The sequence below is a fragment of the Triplophysa dalaica genome, chromosome 4, assembly GCF_015846415.1.
Source record: "Triplophysa dalaica isolate WHDGS20190420 chromosome 4, ASM1584641v1, whole genome shotgun sequence".
In the NCBI taxonomy this organism is placed as follows: Eukaryota; Metazoa; Chordata; class Actinopteri; order Cypriniformes; family Nemacheilidae; genus Triplophysa; species Triplophysa dalaica.
The window spans coordinates 313,551-328,775 of record NC_079545.1 but is presented as its reverse complement, the minus strand read 5'-3'; the positions used below and the strand labels follow the sequence as shown (position 1 = coordinate 328,775).

The 15,225-nt window shown below is 38.8% G+C and overlaps 1 protein-coding gene across 1 annotated transcript; it reads right to left on the bottom strand.

Annotated features, from left to right (window-relative positions):
• Window positions 1-744: 744 nt before the first annotated feature.
• tbx5a (T-box transcription factor 5a) lies at window positions 745-15,003 on the bottom strand. The gene is made up of 9 exons (XM_056747338.1): window positions 14,687-15,003; window positions 13,770-13,924; window positions 13,232-13,326; window positions 11,819-11,938; window positions 10,429-10,576; window positions 8,320-8,472; window positions 5,603-5,694; window positions 4,369-4,601; window positions 745-2,908 (listed from the first exon to the last, which is right to left on the bottom strand). Exons 2-9 carry the CDS (start codon window positions 13,911-13,913, stop codon window positions 2,322-2,324), a joined length of 1,572 nt encoding a protein of 523 aa, XP_056603316.1. The 5' UTR covers window positions 13,914-13,924; window positions 14,687-15,003; the 3' UTR covers window positions 745-2,321.
• Window positions 15,004-15,225: the final 222 nt, after the last annotated feature.

Sequence of the window (15,225 nt, the reverse complement as noted above, 5' to 3'; positions counted from 1 at the left end):
CTGAAGATTTGAACTGAATGTAACATGTCTGATTCAACAGAGAAATGAAAGTTGATTAACCCACTGCATGAATGTGTCTGTTGTGTGACGGTCATCTGATATCATTTCTGATATTTGCTGACCTTTGTATCCTTTAGTTAGGTAAAGTCAACATACAGATTTACTCAAGTGATAGATGTGTCGGTAAGCAACACTTAAAGTGTGTGTGCGTGTGTGTGCGCGTGTGTGTGTGCGCGTGTGTGCGCGTGTGTGTGTGCGCGTGTGTGTGCACGTGTGTGTGCGTGTGTGTGTGTGCGTGTGTGTGTGCGTGTGTGTGTGCGCGTGTGTGTGCGTGTGTGCGTGTGTATGTGCGTGTGTGTGCGCGCCTGTGTGCGCGCGTGTGTGTGCGCGTGTGTGTGTGCGCGTGTGTGTGCACGTGTGTGTGTGCGTGTGTATGTGCGTGTCCTGCAGAATGTTCACAGACTGAATGATTTCTCTATTTTCTCACATGATTTACATTTATCATCATCATCTGGATCTGCTACATGAACTGCATTCAACATCATTGACTCCTCACGTATATAAAGAGACTAATGTTGACCTTTAAGATGAAGTTTGTTTCGTTCTGATGACATTCAGTCTTTAAATCTCTTCAGCTGGTGACGTGTGGAGTGAAATCTAAATGAGTCAAGGATCATCTCCATCAGACTTTGGCTTTATTACGGTCAGCAACATTTCTTTAAATAAACTCACAATTCAAGGAAGGATCTTTTACATTTATTCTGTTTTCTATGTACATTTCTTCATCTTGCGATCATAGTTTTTGACAGAAAAAATCAAGAATTTCAAACCAGACTTACTTTTTAGTTAAAAATGGAAAGCTTGCCTGCTAAAATGTAGCTCAAATTAAATTGTAAGGACAAAAATGAAAAAGTCAAACAAAAAAATGACAAAATAAGGCAGAATAAGAGAAGATACTTTATAATACAAGGAAAATAAATACTATTAACATGAGAAATCTGGTGACTGTGAGTGTTGAAAAAGAATCATTTCCATATGTTTTTTTTTGTTGAGATTTAGCGTCTGTGTTCAGAGACCTAATGTATAAACGTTGTGTAAATAACCACACACACACACACACACACATATTGGGATTTATAAAACTCTGTGTAAATATGCACACACTGTATGCACACTCTTGACTGTCTGAAAGCATGTTTTAATGATGAAATCTACACAACGTCTTCTACATGACATCCCTGTCAACTGTGAGAACTAACAGAGATTGTGTTTGTGTGACCAGAGATGAAACTCTTCCTGTGTGTGTGTGTGTGTGTGTGTGTGTGTGTGTGTGTTCTGAGACAGACGCTGCGTCCCAATTCACCTAAAAGTATGTAGTGTTTTTGTTATGGAAATGTATTGGTATGTAACAAAACAATCTGCACACACTGGGACACACACAAGAATCATTGTGCCCATTAGCTGTCACATTGAAATACAGCTATAAGTATTTATTCATTCATGGTTTCATATGTAATGTTTACACTATAGTTATATTTAGTCATTTTGTTTTATAATTTATTAATGCAGTGGAGCGTCACTAAACTCCGCCTACTCACAGTGAGTCATGGGTAATATCCGCCGTCAGAGTGTATTATTCTGCACTTCAATTTTCTACCGTAAGTAGATCATCCGGGAATCTTTGGAATACTCTTTTCAACACACTACGATTAGGGACATACTCATTCTACATTCAAATACTATTTAGGATGGAAAGTATGTGAATTGGGACGCAGCAACAGACTCTCTTGGATGTATTGATGATGTGACGGTGTGTTTATGAGAACTAGCTTATAGAGTAACACTATCACATCAGCAGTCTGGATGAACGTATCGTGTATTTGCTGTTTACACTTATTTCCTTTGACTGATTTTTCAGTGTCATGAATCCACTGGTCATACAGAGGCATAAAGAGATTGAGTACAAAAATAAACTTGTTGCGTTTCCCTGAACATAAAATAGTAAGTGCATGAATGAATCACCAGATAAATTGCTCTCCTGTGGTTTGTGAAAGTTTCATTGACTTCTAGAAAGCAGAACAATCAGTCAGAAGATCCTAAAACGTCATCACCTACAAATCATCAATCACCAATGAGAAAAGCATCTCACACAGTCTTTCTTTCCTTCCCATGATAACATCGTCCTCTTCTGTTAGAAGTCAGTAAGTGGTGGCATCGTAAGTGTGTGCTTCAGTTGTTCTCATACAGAGACTCTGGAGAAGAGCTGAGAGTGTTCAGACATATAAACACACAGGACAGACGCTGGAGGGATCCAGATCCAGTTAGCTTCCCTCGTTCCAGTCGGGCATGATGCTGACGCTGTGGACGGCGTGATATTGATGCGGCGAAAGGGTGCGAGGGATTCCGTGAGCGTACAGATACTCGTTTCCCTGCAGGCTGGTGCTCGGAGACTGAATCCCGGTGCTCGGGCTGCACTGACGCCCCAGAGGCTGATGGGGGACGGGACCCTGGTACATAGCGTGAGTGTCGGCCAGCTGCGGAGAGGCGTGACCCGCCACGCCGCTTAATCTGGACACCAGGGGCCCCGAGTTAAAATGAGCCGAGAAGTGCTGGTAGGGCAGCCGCTCCATCTGCTGGACGGCCGACACTGAGCAGCTGCCATACGGTGACACTCCCGCCCAAGTGTTACAGCTGATGTCTTCCAGGCTCGGCGGCGGCTCAGTGACTTGAGAAGCGCTGGCGTACATGCAGGCCTGCCTCGGACCGGACTCTGTCCTGTAGGGGGCGCCGGAAAGACCCAGGGGCTGAGGGTAACTCACTGGCCGATAGTAGTGGTCGTCCTCGCTGGATGAACTTTCCACATAGGTTTTCTTGTACGAGTGATCTCCTGCGTGACAGCCGTCTTCAACTGCACACACACACAGTGATGTATAGAAATGAATGAAATGGCAACACACAGATGGTCATCATTAACACATTTCCTGTAGCTCGACCGGTAGAGAGTTGCTTCAGCAGTGTATTGGGACGCTCTCTTCTAATGAACACATTTTAGTACTTGAGTGATTTCAGTGAGCACAAATCTGAACGATACGGCTTATGATGATATTCTGGAGAAATGTGTGTTTGTAATTTTACAAGCAGCAGTTTGGATGGAGCCCTTTTCTATGACAATGCACAAATCAAGATTGAAAAAGAAATGATTGTAGTGTGGAGGAACATGCAGCTCAGATCTTAAGGACAGAAACCCATCAATGACTTGAACAACCCCAAAATACCCTTAGAAGAAACAACTTGGTGTATCATTAGTATTTGATTGGAATGACTGAAATAGATAAACATGTTTTTAAAGCAACACTATTGGCGCTTTTCCACCGCATGGGACCGTCAGGTTCAGTATGACTCGGCTCGGTACAGCTCACTTCACTTCGGCTCGTTTCGCTTTTCCACAGCAGTTTAGTAGCGCTTCAAAATTGGTGGGGATTATAAACTTATCGTCAAAGTTGCGCCGCCTCTACTGCCCTAGCATCTTTGTGAACACGTCATAAACATAGGCACAACACAGGAGTAATGGAGCATGTCGATGGGGGATGACCAAATATACTGCTCAAATACCAAAGAGTTTGGAAAATCTTACAGGAAAGAGCAGGCAATGATCACGGTTTGCTCGATGCCGCACGAGGGTAAGCTAATTTAGCATTGCGCTTAGGGTCTCGATTTCTAGTTTACTGTCCTGAAGCATATAACGAAATACCAATATACTGTAACGTTCTAAAATGTGTATTCATGTGTTGCAAATCAAATGACTCTGGTAATGATTCTGTCTGCCCAATCAGTGATCTGAGTGTAAACACGTCACATTTTGGTATCGGTACAGTACGCTTGGAACCTCAACCACGGTGGTACTAAAAAAACTACCAGGCACTAGGTACTGTACCCAGTGGAAAAAATAACGTCTCTAAAATGATATCAGTGGTAGAATGACTCGGACAAATTCTACCTGAGCAGTCTCATAGCAGCTACAAGCACACTCTTGTGTTGGGGCGGCACACACAGCTCAGCCCATCCCCGGCCTGCGGTAGAGTGCGATATGGTTTCCAAACAACGTTTCTGCATCCGCCAGTTCCACCAGTTTATTAAATAAACTCTGGTGTATTGTGCTGCCCACATGGAAGCTTATACAGCGACCGCATTATGACACTAGTGACAGAGTATTGTGCCTATCAACCACATGGAGGAACCCGTGAGCTGAAGTTCTTAAGTGTTGCTTCAATAGAGGGGGCGTCCCAATACTCCTGTCCACATAGTGTACTGATAAAAAACTTGAATGCACCATAAGTCACTGTGTGTAAATATAATAACGGTACAGACCTTTTCTCTTGACGCAGTGATGATAATCTGGTCCGTGTTCATGAGGCAGTGGATAAGAGCTGGACGGCGGCAGCAGATCTTGAGATGTACTCGTGACTCCGTTCTCACAGCTGTACTGAGAGCTCATGGCGCTCGGGGTTGAAAGACTCTGAACATCTCCGCTGAACGGACTCTGACAGCTGCCCACTCGCTGACGGACGGTACTGCGAGGGACCACCGGATATTCCTTTGTGCTTTAGAGAAGAAGAAAGAGGGATTTACTCAACATTCATTTGCACACCGTCTCTCACTCAGAGATCTAGAAACTAACCGCTCTCGGTTAGAATGAACTCATTAAACAATGGAAGCGCTTCACATGGACTTCAGCGTACTTCAGTCCAAACCTAACTCAAAGCAGAGCTCATTCATCTTCTCACATCAACAGAGACATATGCTCTTCAAAACAAAAGTGCTCGCAACAATGCCATAGAAGAACCATTTCTTTCCAACCTTAGTTTGAACAGAACCTCCCATCTAAAACCGAGAACCTTTCATCAACCAGAAAGCTTTCGTGGATCTTCTATGGCATGGTGAAGCATCTTTATTTTTAAGAATGTTTTAATTGACAGCGATTCTAATAAATCTGCACAAAAGCTTTTAATGATCCGTGTCTTGAGTTACTTGAGACAAACATGTCTGCTAAATGAATAACTGCGAGTACAGTCTGCCAAATGAAGAAAAGAGCTTCCAAAATATCACACAGGCTTAAAAAGTCTTCGGGTCATTATATCTGGAAACTCAATTGAATGTTGATCCCGAGAGGCTCTTACGAGAGACATTAGTCAATTCCTTCTCTGCTCATTTAAAAGTAACAACAGACGGAGTCGAGCGACAGGCATGGAAAATGCCTTGCCATTTTTTCCTCATCTATCAGGAGTTCTGTCATTTCAGAGTGGACAACGCCTGTGCTGGCGGTTGTGAGCCCTAAAACCAGATTTTCTGCTTTGAAAATGTGTTTTTCCACACATTACGCGGCAGTCATCTGGAGAAAATAAGATGCCTGTTGGTATAGGGTCACGGCACTTCTTTCTTCTGTTTTCTATCTGTGTTTAGTGATAGTCGGAGAGCTAATCTGAGCGCTGACCCCTCCGGCTGACCCTGGCTCCTGTCAGTCATGTGATCACATTTACAGCGCCGGTATCTTGAAGATACCAACATCAGCTGTTAAGATTTTTCCTCACAGGTTTGTACTTACCTTTGCATTCTTGACATGCGATGTAGCTCCATGTCATCACTTCCACGGAAGCCCTTAGCAAACGGATTGTTCTCAATCTTCAACTGGGTAATCTGTCAAAAGCACACAGACACGCTTCAAATACCAGTAGTTTAGCCTTTAGCAGTAATGTGTTCATGGATTGCATTGGAATATGAAAAGTCGTCTTGAAAAACACTGTAACGGTGAATAAAGTCACTTCAGATGAGTTTTTATCAATGAATGTTATATCAATGTGTTTTTCTGTGTGTGAGTATTGACAGATGATCAGCAGCTGATGGAGAGATAGAACTTGTGTCATGGGTTTAAAAGACGGTAATCCTGCAGAAGGTCTGATCTTGATCATCATCATCAGTTCACAAATGTAAGTGTTAACACAATCCTGCAGTCTTGGATTTAGGCTCTTTTCTCTTTTGTTTTAGTTACATCATAAAATCTTTTGAATGGCAAATATAAATAACTAAGGTTTATGCCCTGTGAATATGAATGTCAGTGTCTTTACAAATGTTTCTAGACTCTTATTAAGGTTTATTCTTGAACTCCGTCTGGCAGATTTGGGCTGTTGTGGTGAACGTGATCTTCCAGCTGTCATAAACACAAATTGACTCCATTTGTTACTGTCAATTTAAAGTCATTTTTAAAAATAATTTCACAAAGTAATGTCATATTTGAGAAGCTCTTTCAGTATCTGGAGCCGCGATGTGTGTTCTTATGTTAACGAATGGAAGTCAATCATGTACACCCACAACATGCACGCAATCAATCTGCTCTCATTTAACTTCTTTATCAAGCAGGTTTTCGTGGTTCTTGTCCAATAATGTAATTGATTGCAGGCAGATTTCAGCATTCGGTCTTTTGTAAACTGTCTCACAATCGCTAATAAAGAAACTTGACTGTTTTACGGCGCATCAATAAACACAAGAGCCAAAAACATAAAAACAGACACGTCATATGTTTCTTTCTCTTGTATGAACTCTCTTTTTCTTATTTTGTAACAGTTCTTAGTTGTTTTTCTCTCGTACGTGTATGTAATATCGTAGTATGAGGTTTTATCATTATAATATTTAAGCGTCAAATAGTAAATGACGGCAAACTGTCGTGGCTTTCTTACGTTAAAGTTTGTAAAATTATTTTGTTGAATTTAGCGGTAAGTTCATGTGCACGTGATTCTTCCTTTTAGCTGCAGGCGAATGAACTCAATCGATTTCTCCTCATGCTTTTATTTTTAATTCAATTCATGTGTTTCAGTTTTTAAGCTAATAAAAGTAATGATTAAGAAAACGTGTCTTCTTACATTAGTTTATAAAAACGAGAAATCAAACATACAGAATTGAAAATACACAATATTGACATAAATTGAAACAGTGAAGAGAAAGTAAATGTTTCCGCGTCCGCTCTCATCATCGATACGATACAACACAAATACACTGAACCTAAAACTCTGTTACATGTTTATTCACTTCTGAGCCGTTTCCCGTCAAATCTGTTATCAAACAAATATTCAGAAGAGCCGAACACGACTGGACATTTGACTTTAGAGTCTGAGATGAACAATGCTCCATCATATCGCTCTGTTCTCTTGTCTGTACCTGCTTCTACATTTTGTAGTATTCAGTTTTAATGTTTGCGTGTGTCATTTTCTTTTAGAATGTTTGACGGTATGCAAGAATTTTGGCAAGTCACACAAACTAACAACAAACGAAATAAAACCTATTAATGTTATATATTTACTAACCCTTATGTATATAATATTTAATATAGTAAGATATTATTTAAAATAATAATTTAAGTTTTAATATGTGTAACCGCTTTGGCTGTATTTATCTTTCACAATTTTTTTGCCCGTTGCGGTTTTATGTAAAAAACGTTTTAGGTGTAAGGCTAAAATGATGCGTATAATGAATAAATAGGCATTAGTGACGGTGTTTTTTCAAGAGATATTTTCCGTTCCAGTTTTTGTCATAATTGTGGTCATGCGGCCAAAAATTAAATGTTAAATGACTTTTTATATTAGTCAAATATTACACTAATAATAATAAATCAAATTTTTTGTCATTATTTTCTAGTGTTAAACTATTGAGTTTATACATTATTGTTTGACAAAACAGCTCACCAACTGTGAAACCCTGTCTGTGAAATCCAGATTAAAGTTATTCTGGTTGGAGACAACGAGTATCAAAGTTTGATTTTATCCACTATGATTTTAATCTTTGACATGAACTTACTCCGTCAATATTAAAGATATTATTATATTTTCACATAATCTTTTTTTTACATTATGTAGGATGATTTTATGTAGAAAACAGACAATCATAAAACATGACTTTTCACAGCCAGTCACGAATGTTCACTGTGTGTTTAACTTTTCTACCCGGACAAACAGAATACTGAAAATAATCATTCTCTATCAAGAATTGCAAAAATAACATGTTACAATACTGCCCTTATTAAAAATTAGAAATTAATAACTGTCATACAATAAGCTGTTAAACAGCACTTTCCATCAGATAGATGTCCTTGTGAAATTGTTCATTTACCATCGAGTAAATCTTTTATTGATTTTATGTGTTTATATTTGGACTGCAGATTAACCTAAATTTATACTGATTCCTGTCACTCACCTCAATTACTCAGTCTAGTTTACTTAATTTTATTCAAATAAACACATCAGCATTAATATGAAATATAATCAAACTTACCTTATGATTTTGGTAAGACGTGACAGCAATAAACGCAGTTTCTGGGAACACGTGCGTGCAGAAAGCCGTGTTTTTAGACCCAAAGCCGTTATTTTCATCCGCCTTCACGATGTGAATCCTCGGCTGATATTTATGCATTGAATTCAGAATAATCTGCAAGACAAATAAACATGTAAACTGAAATCCTTCTTTTATGCAAGTAAAACAATTAAATGAATTTTTACATGGCTCTAAGATGTAAACTTTTTATATAAATCAGTTATTTTGAATGATATATGAAGAAATAAATAAAGCTTGATATAAAGTGCTGTCAGTGATGTATAACTTCTAAAGAGTTTTTTATGTGATGATCTATGGATTTGCTCTCATACACCATGTCTGTATATTTTTTTATCTCTTTAAACTGGCACAGTTTTAATGAATCCAAACTTGTTCGGCTAGTTCTTTCTCTCTGTATGCAGTAGTCTAAATAAAAAGAATCTAAATTTCTCATTTTGTCCCCCACAGCTTTTCAAGTCAAAGCGCCTTAATGGACTTTGCTCTTGCCAGGTGTGTTCCTCCACACAATCTCATTTTGGTCTCACATGTGTCTCCAAACAGCAGCAGAGTTTCTGCTTTGATCAGTGACTTGACTTCAGTTCCTCTCAACTGTTCATGTTTTAACAGAGACATGAAAGCAGAACACCAGTTTTTCCTGCCCGCTGCTTTAACAGTGCTTATATTACACACATAAACGTTATTCATTATTAATACATTTTTAATATGTATGATTGAATAATTCTGTGATGTGATTAGATCAAACGTGATGTGAATATTTCTGTGAGGAGAGACGGGTGTTTTTCAGCGGGTTGTGTGGGGACCACCCAGCAGGAGATCAGTATTGGTGGGTGCCTGTTGCTCCACTTTCCCCGGGCGTGCTATGATAGTGTTTAATGATAGTGAGAGATCACCGATTGCTGCCCCCCGGCTCTTTCATGTTCCTGACATCACAGAGATTGTGAAACGCTGCAGATGAACAGCCTTTGTATACCTCTGTCCATCACTCATCTCACACTGTCATTCAATATAAACAGTGTGAACGCAGTTATCCAAACTCTGCCGCTTTCACTCACATATCTCCACACGGCTGGAAGAAGCACCCAATGTGTGTGTGCGTGTGTCTATTGAGTAATGACACAAAAAATGATCAAAGCAGCCAAAGTCTTTGTTTGCCTTTACTCTACGTGCACACTTTGCGAAGCGGAGGAAAATTCTGCTCAGACATGGTCTTCATCTCGTGACTCCAGTGTAGATTCTAGAAGTCTGAAGGACGGTCTGGTTTAATTATAGTTTCTAGCATTGCATGTTCGCTTCCCTTTCTGAGACCAGTCATTATAAATAAGTCTGAATTTATTTCAAGCACCTGGAACAACAAGGCAGTGGATTGTTATTTTGGTGGAGAAGCTGTGCTTCATTTATAAATCCCAGGGTGCTCTTTCAGCACAAGAGGGGGGCACGCCAAGAACCACTGCAACCAATCAAAAATGCATTCTGGCCAGAAATTTACAACAGGGCTCACATTCCAGCCGGGCTCCAGTTTCATTCTACCAGCAGAGGTTTGGCAGAGAAATCAAGCTCCATCAACTTCACATCGAAACACTAACAGAGCGTTTGCTGAGCGTGTTTCAAAGCATCAAAATATGAAGACGAGATGAATCTGCTGTGGCCTCAGAGGACGCGGGCGGCTCGGCTTTATTATCAAGGGTTTCTCTCGACAAGACTTGAGCTAGTCCCTCACAGACCGAGCGAGATCCTTGACATTGACCCGCTGCAGGCGTATTATCCAGCAAGACTTTATTATAATGAAACATTAGCGTGCTCACTGAGTGTTAACAAACACAGAGTTTATGATGTGAATTAAGTGTGTTCACTGAGGATCTCTACTGTTGGTTTTGATGTCATTAGAGGTGTTTTCTTATTACGCGGTTCTGCTGTTTGTCAGTAACACCTCACAGATGTCTGCTCATTCACAGAAATACAATCTAGACAAAGATGTGGATGTGGTTCCGTGATGATTTGAAAGGATTCTTTTTGTTTTCAGGAAAAAGAATGAACATGGTCTTCACTCACATGGCCGAAGGGATCCAGGTGGTTGTTAGTCAGTTTCAGCTTCTGGAAAGACACCAGTTGTCTCATCCAGTGAGCGCCGGTGGCCGGAGAGTCGGGATGGACGTACAGTCGTCCGGGCATCGCTGGTTCTGCTTTACCTGTCACAGACCTGAAGATACAAAACACACGTTTATCTTTTGTGTAGACACAATCACAGACACAAACGCATTCAGTTTGCTTTATCCTATATACATGTGTGTTCTTGATCTAGTAGTTAAATAGTTGTTTTAATTTATAAGGACAATTTTAGTTCAACTTATGATATTTTGCGCCCTGAACATAGTTGAGCAAATGAAGTGTTTTCCTGCTTTGCTGCAGTGTGTCTTTTAAAAGTGGTTAGTTTCACATCATCTGTCCCTTCTGATAAAGACTACAACCAAATGATCCACTTCAGAATTCAACATATTTGACCTTCAGCTTTTTAAAATATCAGGAATATGTGACCAGCATCTCAAATGTTTCACACATCTATTCTGATAGAAGTTGTAAATTTGCCAGGCCCAAAAATGAATTCATTATAAAATGGGATTATGAAGGTAAAAAGGATTGGAAAATTGTATAACAAAAATGTATTCAATTAATTAAATTATTTTGGATTTTCATCATTTATTTGGACAGAAAATAATTAACAGCATATCTTTAGCAAAAAGTTAGCTGATTATAAGAAAAAATATTGTTTTGTTTTGTCAAGTTAAACGTTGATAATATCCAGCAGGTCTTGCTGCAGAACAGAGGAAGATAAAATGTGGATTCAATTCCATTTTCCACTAAACTGTTAGAAGTATTATTGAAATTGGTCTATTTACATTTGACCTTAAAAACAAAGTTTATATAATTAATCACTGTGTTTTGTAGAGTGACTGTTGCTGAAATTGTTGCTCATTAGAAGGTAAAAACATTTGAACTATTAACGTTCATCTGAATCTGATATGATATGTGTTTTATTCTGTGCAGCGGGGCGAGAACTCTATATTAAAAATGAACAGGCATTTTATGGTGAGTTATATATTTTATTATTACACGAGAAAGGACTTTTTAGAAACAATGTGTTAAAACAGCTTAAACCCTTCAAATGTCCCGCAGGGTTACGAACTAAAGGACTGGATTGTTTAAAAGAACATCGTAGAATCTGTTTCATAATCTTCAGATATGAGTAATGCGTGAGTTTAATTTAATAATGCAACCAAACGTAACAAACACACACCAATTCTTGTGGATCAGACGCCAAAGAAAGAAAGAAAGCCAAACCTTTAAAAGTTTCAAAACTCACCCAAAGTCCATCAGTGAAATTAAAACGACTTTCTGTGTTAATAAATTTGACCATTAATGAAGTTTTTGTGGTCTCACGAACCATTTGTTATCGGCGAATTTATAGCGATGGTCGTCCGCTGGCACGACATCCATCAGCAGAATGTATTTAGTTTTCGGGTTCAACCCGGTGACCTTCACTTTAAAGCTCGGGAACATTCTCCTGTAGAGAGAAGTGGCAAACAATTACAGCACCAAAAATGCTTACAAAGGTTAAACATGTGTGTTTATATGTAAGTTTATGTGGACGGCATACGTGAATATTTGCACGAGAGAAAACCAGCGGCACAGTAATTCTGCGTCGATGTTTCAGCGTCACATTATTCCATCATCTGTGTGTTATGATCGATACTGTACTCATGAGCCATGACTGGTCCTAACGAAATCTTTCTTTATAAACATTATAATACCACCATTAAAGCACCGCATTAATATAGAATAGCAAAATACCGTATATCAGTAGTTTTTCTAACACACAGGTATGAAAGGCCACGTGCAGGCCTGTATTGAACTACAAAAGCAACGAGTTGAAATTTATATTCAAATGAAAATGAAACGACATCAAATCACAATGATCAGCCAAGAATGTCATAGATTAAACAGCGCATTTTTCGAAGGCTCGAAGGCAAAACATCACAGTTATAATAAAATCCAACAACTGCAACAGAGTCACTGAGACATTCGTGCAGCTGAAATAAACGGGTTTTCGCTTATTTGACTTCTTGCAGCTCCTCCAGAACCGCATTTATTTCTGTGAGAGGCCGTTTGAATCTTTTCAAGATAAATATAAGAACACATTTCAACAGTTAACAATCGTTTTAGCAGTCAGAGAAGAATAACCTACAGTAGAACTATGTTAGAGCACGAAACTATTAAACTGTATGATTAGAAAGAAGGGCAGTCAAAATGTTCAAGTGGTGTTAGATGACAGGATTCAACACATTGTAAAATACATGAATTAAATATTAAAATTGGATGAATATGTCCACTGCAACTACAGCTAAAACCACCGAGTAAGAAGACAGATAAATAAATAAGCATATATCTATTGATAATAAAACCATCAGAAATCGCTTATAACTAAATTAATTGTTTAATCAAATGTATTGCAATAATAGCACAATTCTGGGCCAAAATGTATTAAAAAAGTTTTTATATAAAAGTTTTTTAAATATTTATCTTCTCAACAATACAATCGTGTGTGTAAATTTTATTAAACGAAAAAACAACTACATTTACAAAACGATACTTTTAAATAATTTATTGCATGAAATAATTCTATAGGACAGGGAGAATTTTATATGTAATATCAATGAAAATGGGAAGAATTTTTAAAGCATTGAAATTCCTTCACACTGTGTGTGTGTGTGTGTTTGTGTGTTACACAATAACAAGTGCCATTCATCCCGTAGTTGTAGTTTGTAGATGTAGTGAAAATGAAAATGTTGTTACTTACCTTCCTGCTTTAGTTATGATCATTTCTGTCCCGACTTCATGAAACTTTGCCCACAACTCACGCTCGTGCAGGTAAACTTTTATCCCCTCCATTCCCTTTCAAAAGCACACGCAGAGGAAAATGAACGAAACGAAACATCTGTTTAAAGCATTAGACATCACACACTGAAAGTAACTTCAGCACAAAATTCACAAACTTGATCAATCCTCAGCGATAATACCTGCACTACACGTTCTCTTATTGCTTAAAATGTGTCTGAATGAGGGGAAATACATCCAACTGAACAGGAATGAAATAGCTTCTTTTAAAATTTCCCTATTTGTTGCGCTAATTATAGTTTGTGATTTTTTGCATTAATCAAAGAACATGCACACATGTGTTTTATGAATGTTTAAGATAATATTAAATGATGAATCTTCTCTTACATCAATCGTGGATTGTCATTGTTTGTCTGGCGGGTCTCAGAATGGCACTAAATGAAGAATTAAGTGTCTCATGTAGCATGAACACACACACGAGTTTATACAGTGGATGTTACCTGTTGAATGTATGTTGTCTGTGATGACGGAGATTTGCTGGAGGCTGCATTCTGTTTATCTGATTTGCCGTCGTTTTGTAGATCTTTTGGATCGGTGTCAGTGGGAGAATTTTGGAGACGAAACGAGTCTTCACTGTCCGCCATGTCAGAAGAGCCTTAAAAATACGTCAACCGTGAGAAAAAAAAACATAATTCTTCAAGATTCATACACAAACATTTCTGTTATATTCCATGTTTTCTCTGTTTAAGTGCAGAATAGTTTTTGATATGAAATAACGCACTCATATGGGCGTAGTAGTACCAGACAGGCCTACATTTTAGTGTTGATTTGGAAAAATAGGTTTTCACATAACTTGACATTTTTCTTTAAACGCACGCGCTTGCGATCTCTCACATAGAACAAATGCATAGACTTATATCTACACATGCATGCTTAATCTAAAAAAATACTGGTTTTGTTCGTCCATGGTTGTTTAAAATATGGACAACTCCAAGAGTAGTTTAAGTGAAAAATGTCTGTTTGACCAATCATGAAACACACTAAAACACATGATTAGACGTGTTACACAAGTTCCTATAGACTACAAAACACAACAAAACACAATCATATTGCTTCTTATTTTATTGTACTGTTTTACGGATCTTTATGGAAAGTTTATGGAGATCAGAATAATAGTCCACTACAATATGCAATAATAGCTACAACAAAGCATAATTGTTCATCTCATGTGAAAACACACATCTGTAGTTTCATCTGTATTTTACACACGTGTATATAGACACATATCTGTATTTTACACGTGTGTAGTATCATTTGTGTGTCAGTGTGTGGGTGCTGTAGTGAATCAAACGCGCGTGGCCTAAAAGCACCGGATTAACATGGATTTGACGAATCAGACTGATGAGAACAACATTACCTTTAATTCTGATGAGAGAAAGAGAGTTTGACAGCAAAATGTGTGAAGTGATCCGAGAGCTCGTGTCTTATCCAAATATTGAGGCTTTAATGGCGATGTGCAATATATTCCCAGCCTGTAGCTCGCGGAGTGCAGCTGTGTGAATCCATGAGTTTATCCTGAAATCTTCATCCACAGAAGCGAGCAAACACGAGATTCTGCACGAATGTCACGTCACGCTCACATAGCAGCCCTTATTCTCCTCTTACTAGTCTAAAATTCCTCGAGGAAAACGGCACGATTACCCCCACCCTCCCCGTGTCTCTCTCTCTTCTCTCTTCCTCTCTCTCTCTCTCTCTCTCTCTCTCTCTTTCTCTAATGGTCAAACTCTACGTTAGTCTTGAAAACGGAAGCCCGTCTGTAGTTTGTGGACAAGCGGTGCCGTGATAATTTCGATCCTCCCACAGCATAGCTGCACCCCCTTGTACCCCCCCTGTATATCACCCCCCCCACAGCACCACCCAGCCACTCATCCTTATAAAGATGTGTGTTTAAAATGT

What these genes read in the sequence shown, in the direction of transcription:
- tbx5a (XM_056747338.1), bottom strand. Translation starts at nt 13,913, where the DNA reads ATGGCGGACAGTGAAGACTCGTTTCGTCTCCAAAATTCTCCCACTGAC. An exon ending in AGACAACATACATTCAACAG is followed by an intron (nt 13,327 to 13,769) that starts GTAACATCCACT and finishes TGCTTTTGAAAG; the next exon opens with GGAATGGAGGGGATAAAAGT. An exon ending in CGTCTTACCAAAATCATAAG is followed by an intron (nt 5,695 to 8,319) that starts GTAAGTTTGATT and finishes TGCTTTTGACAG; the next exon opens with ATTACCCAGTTGAAGATTGA.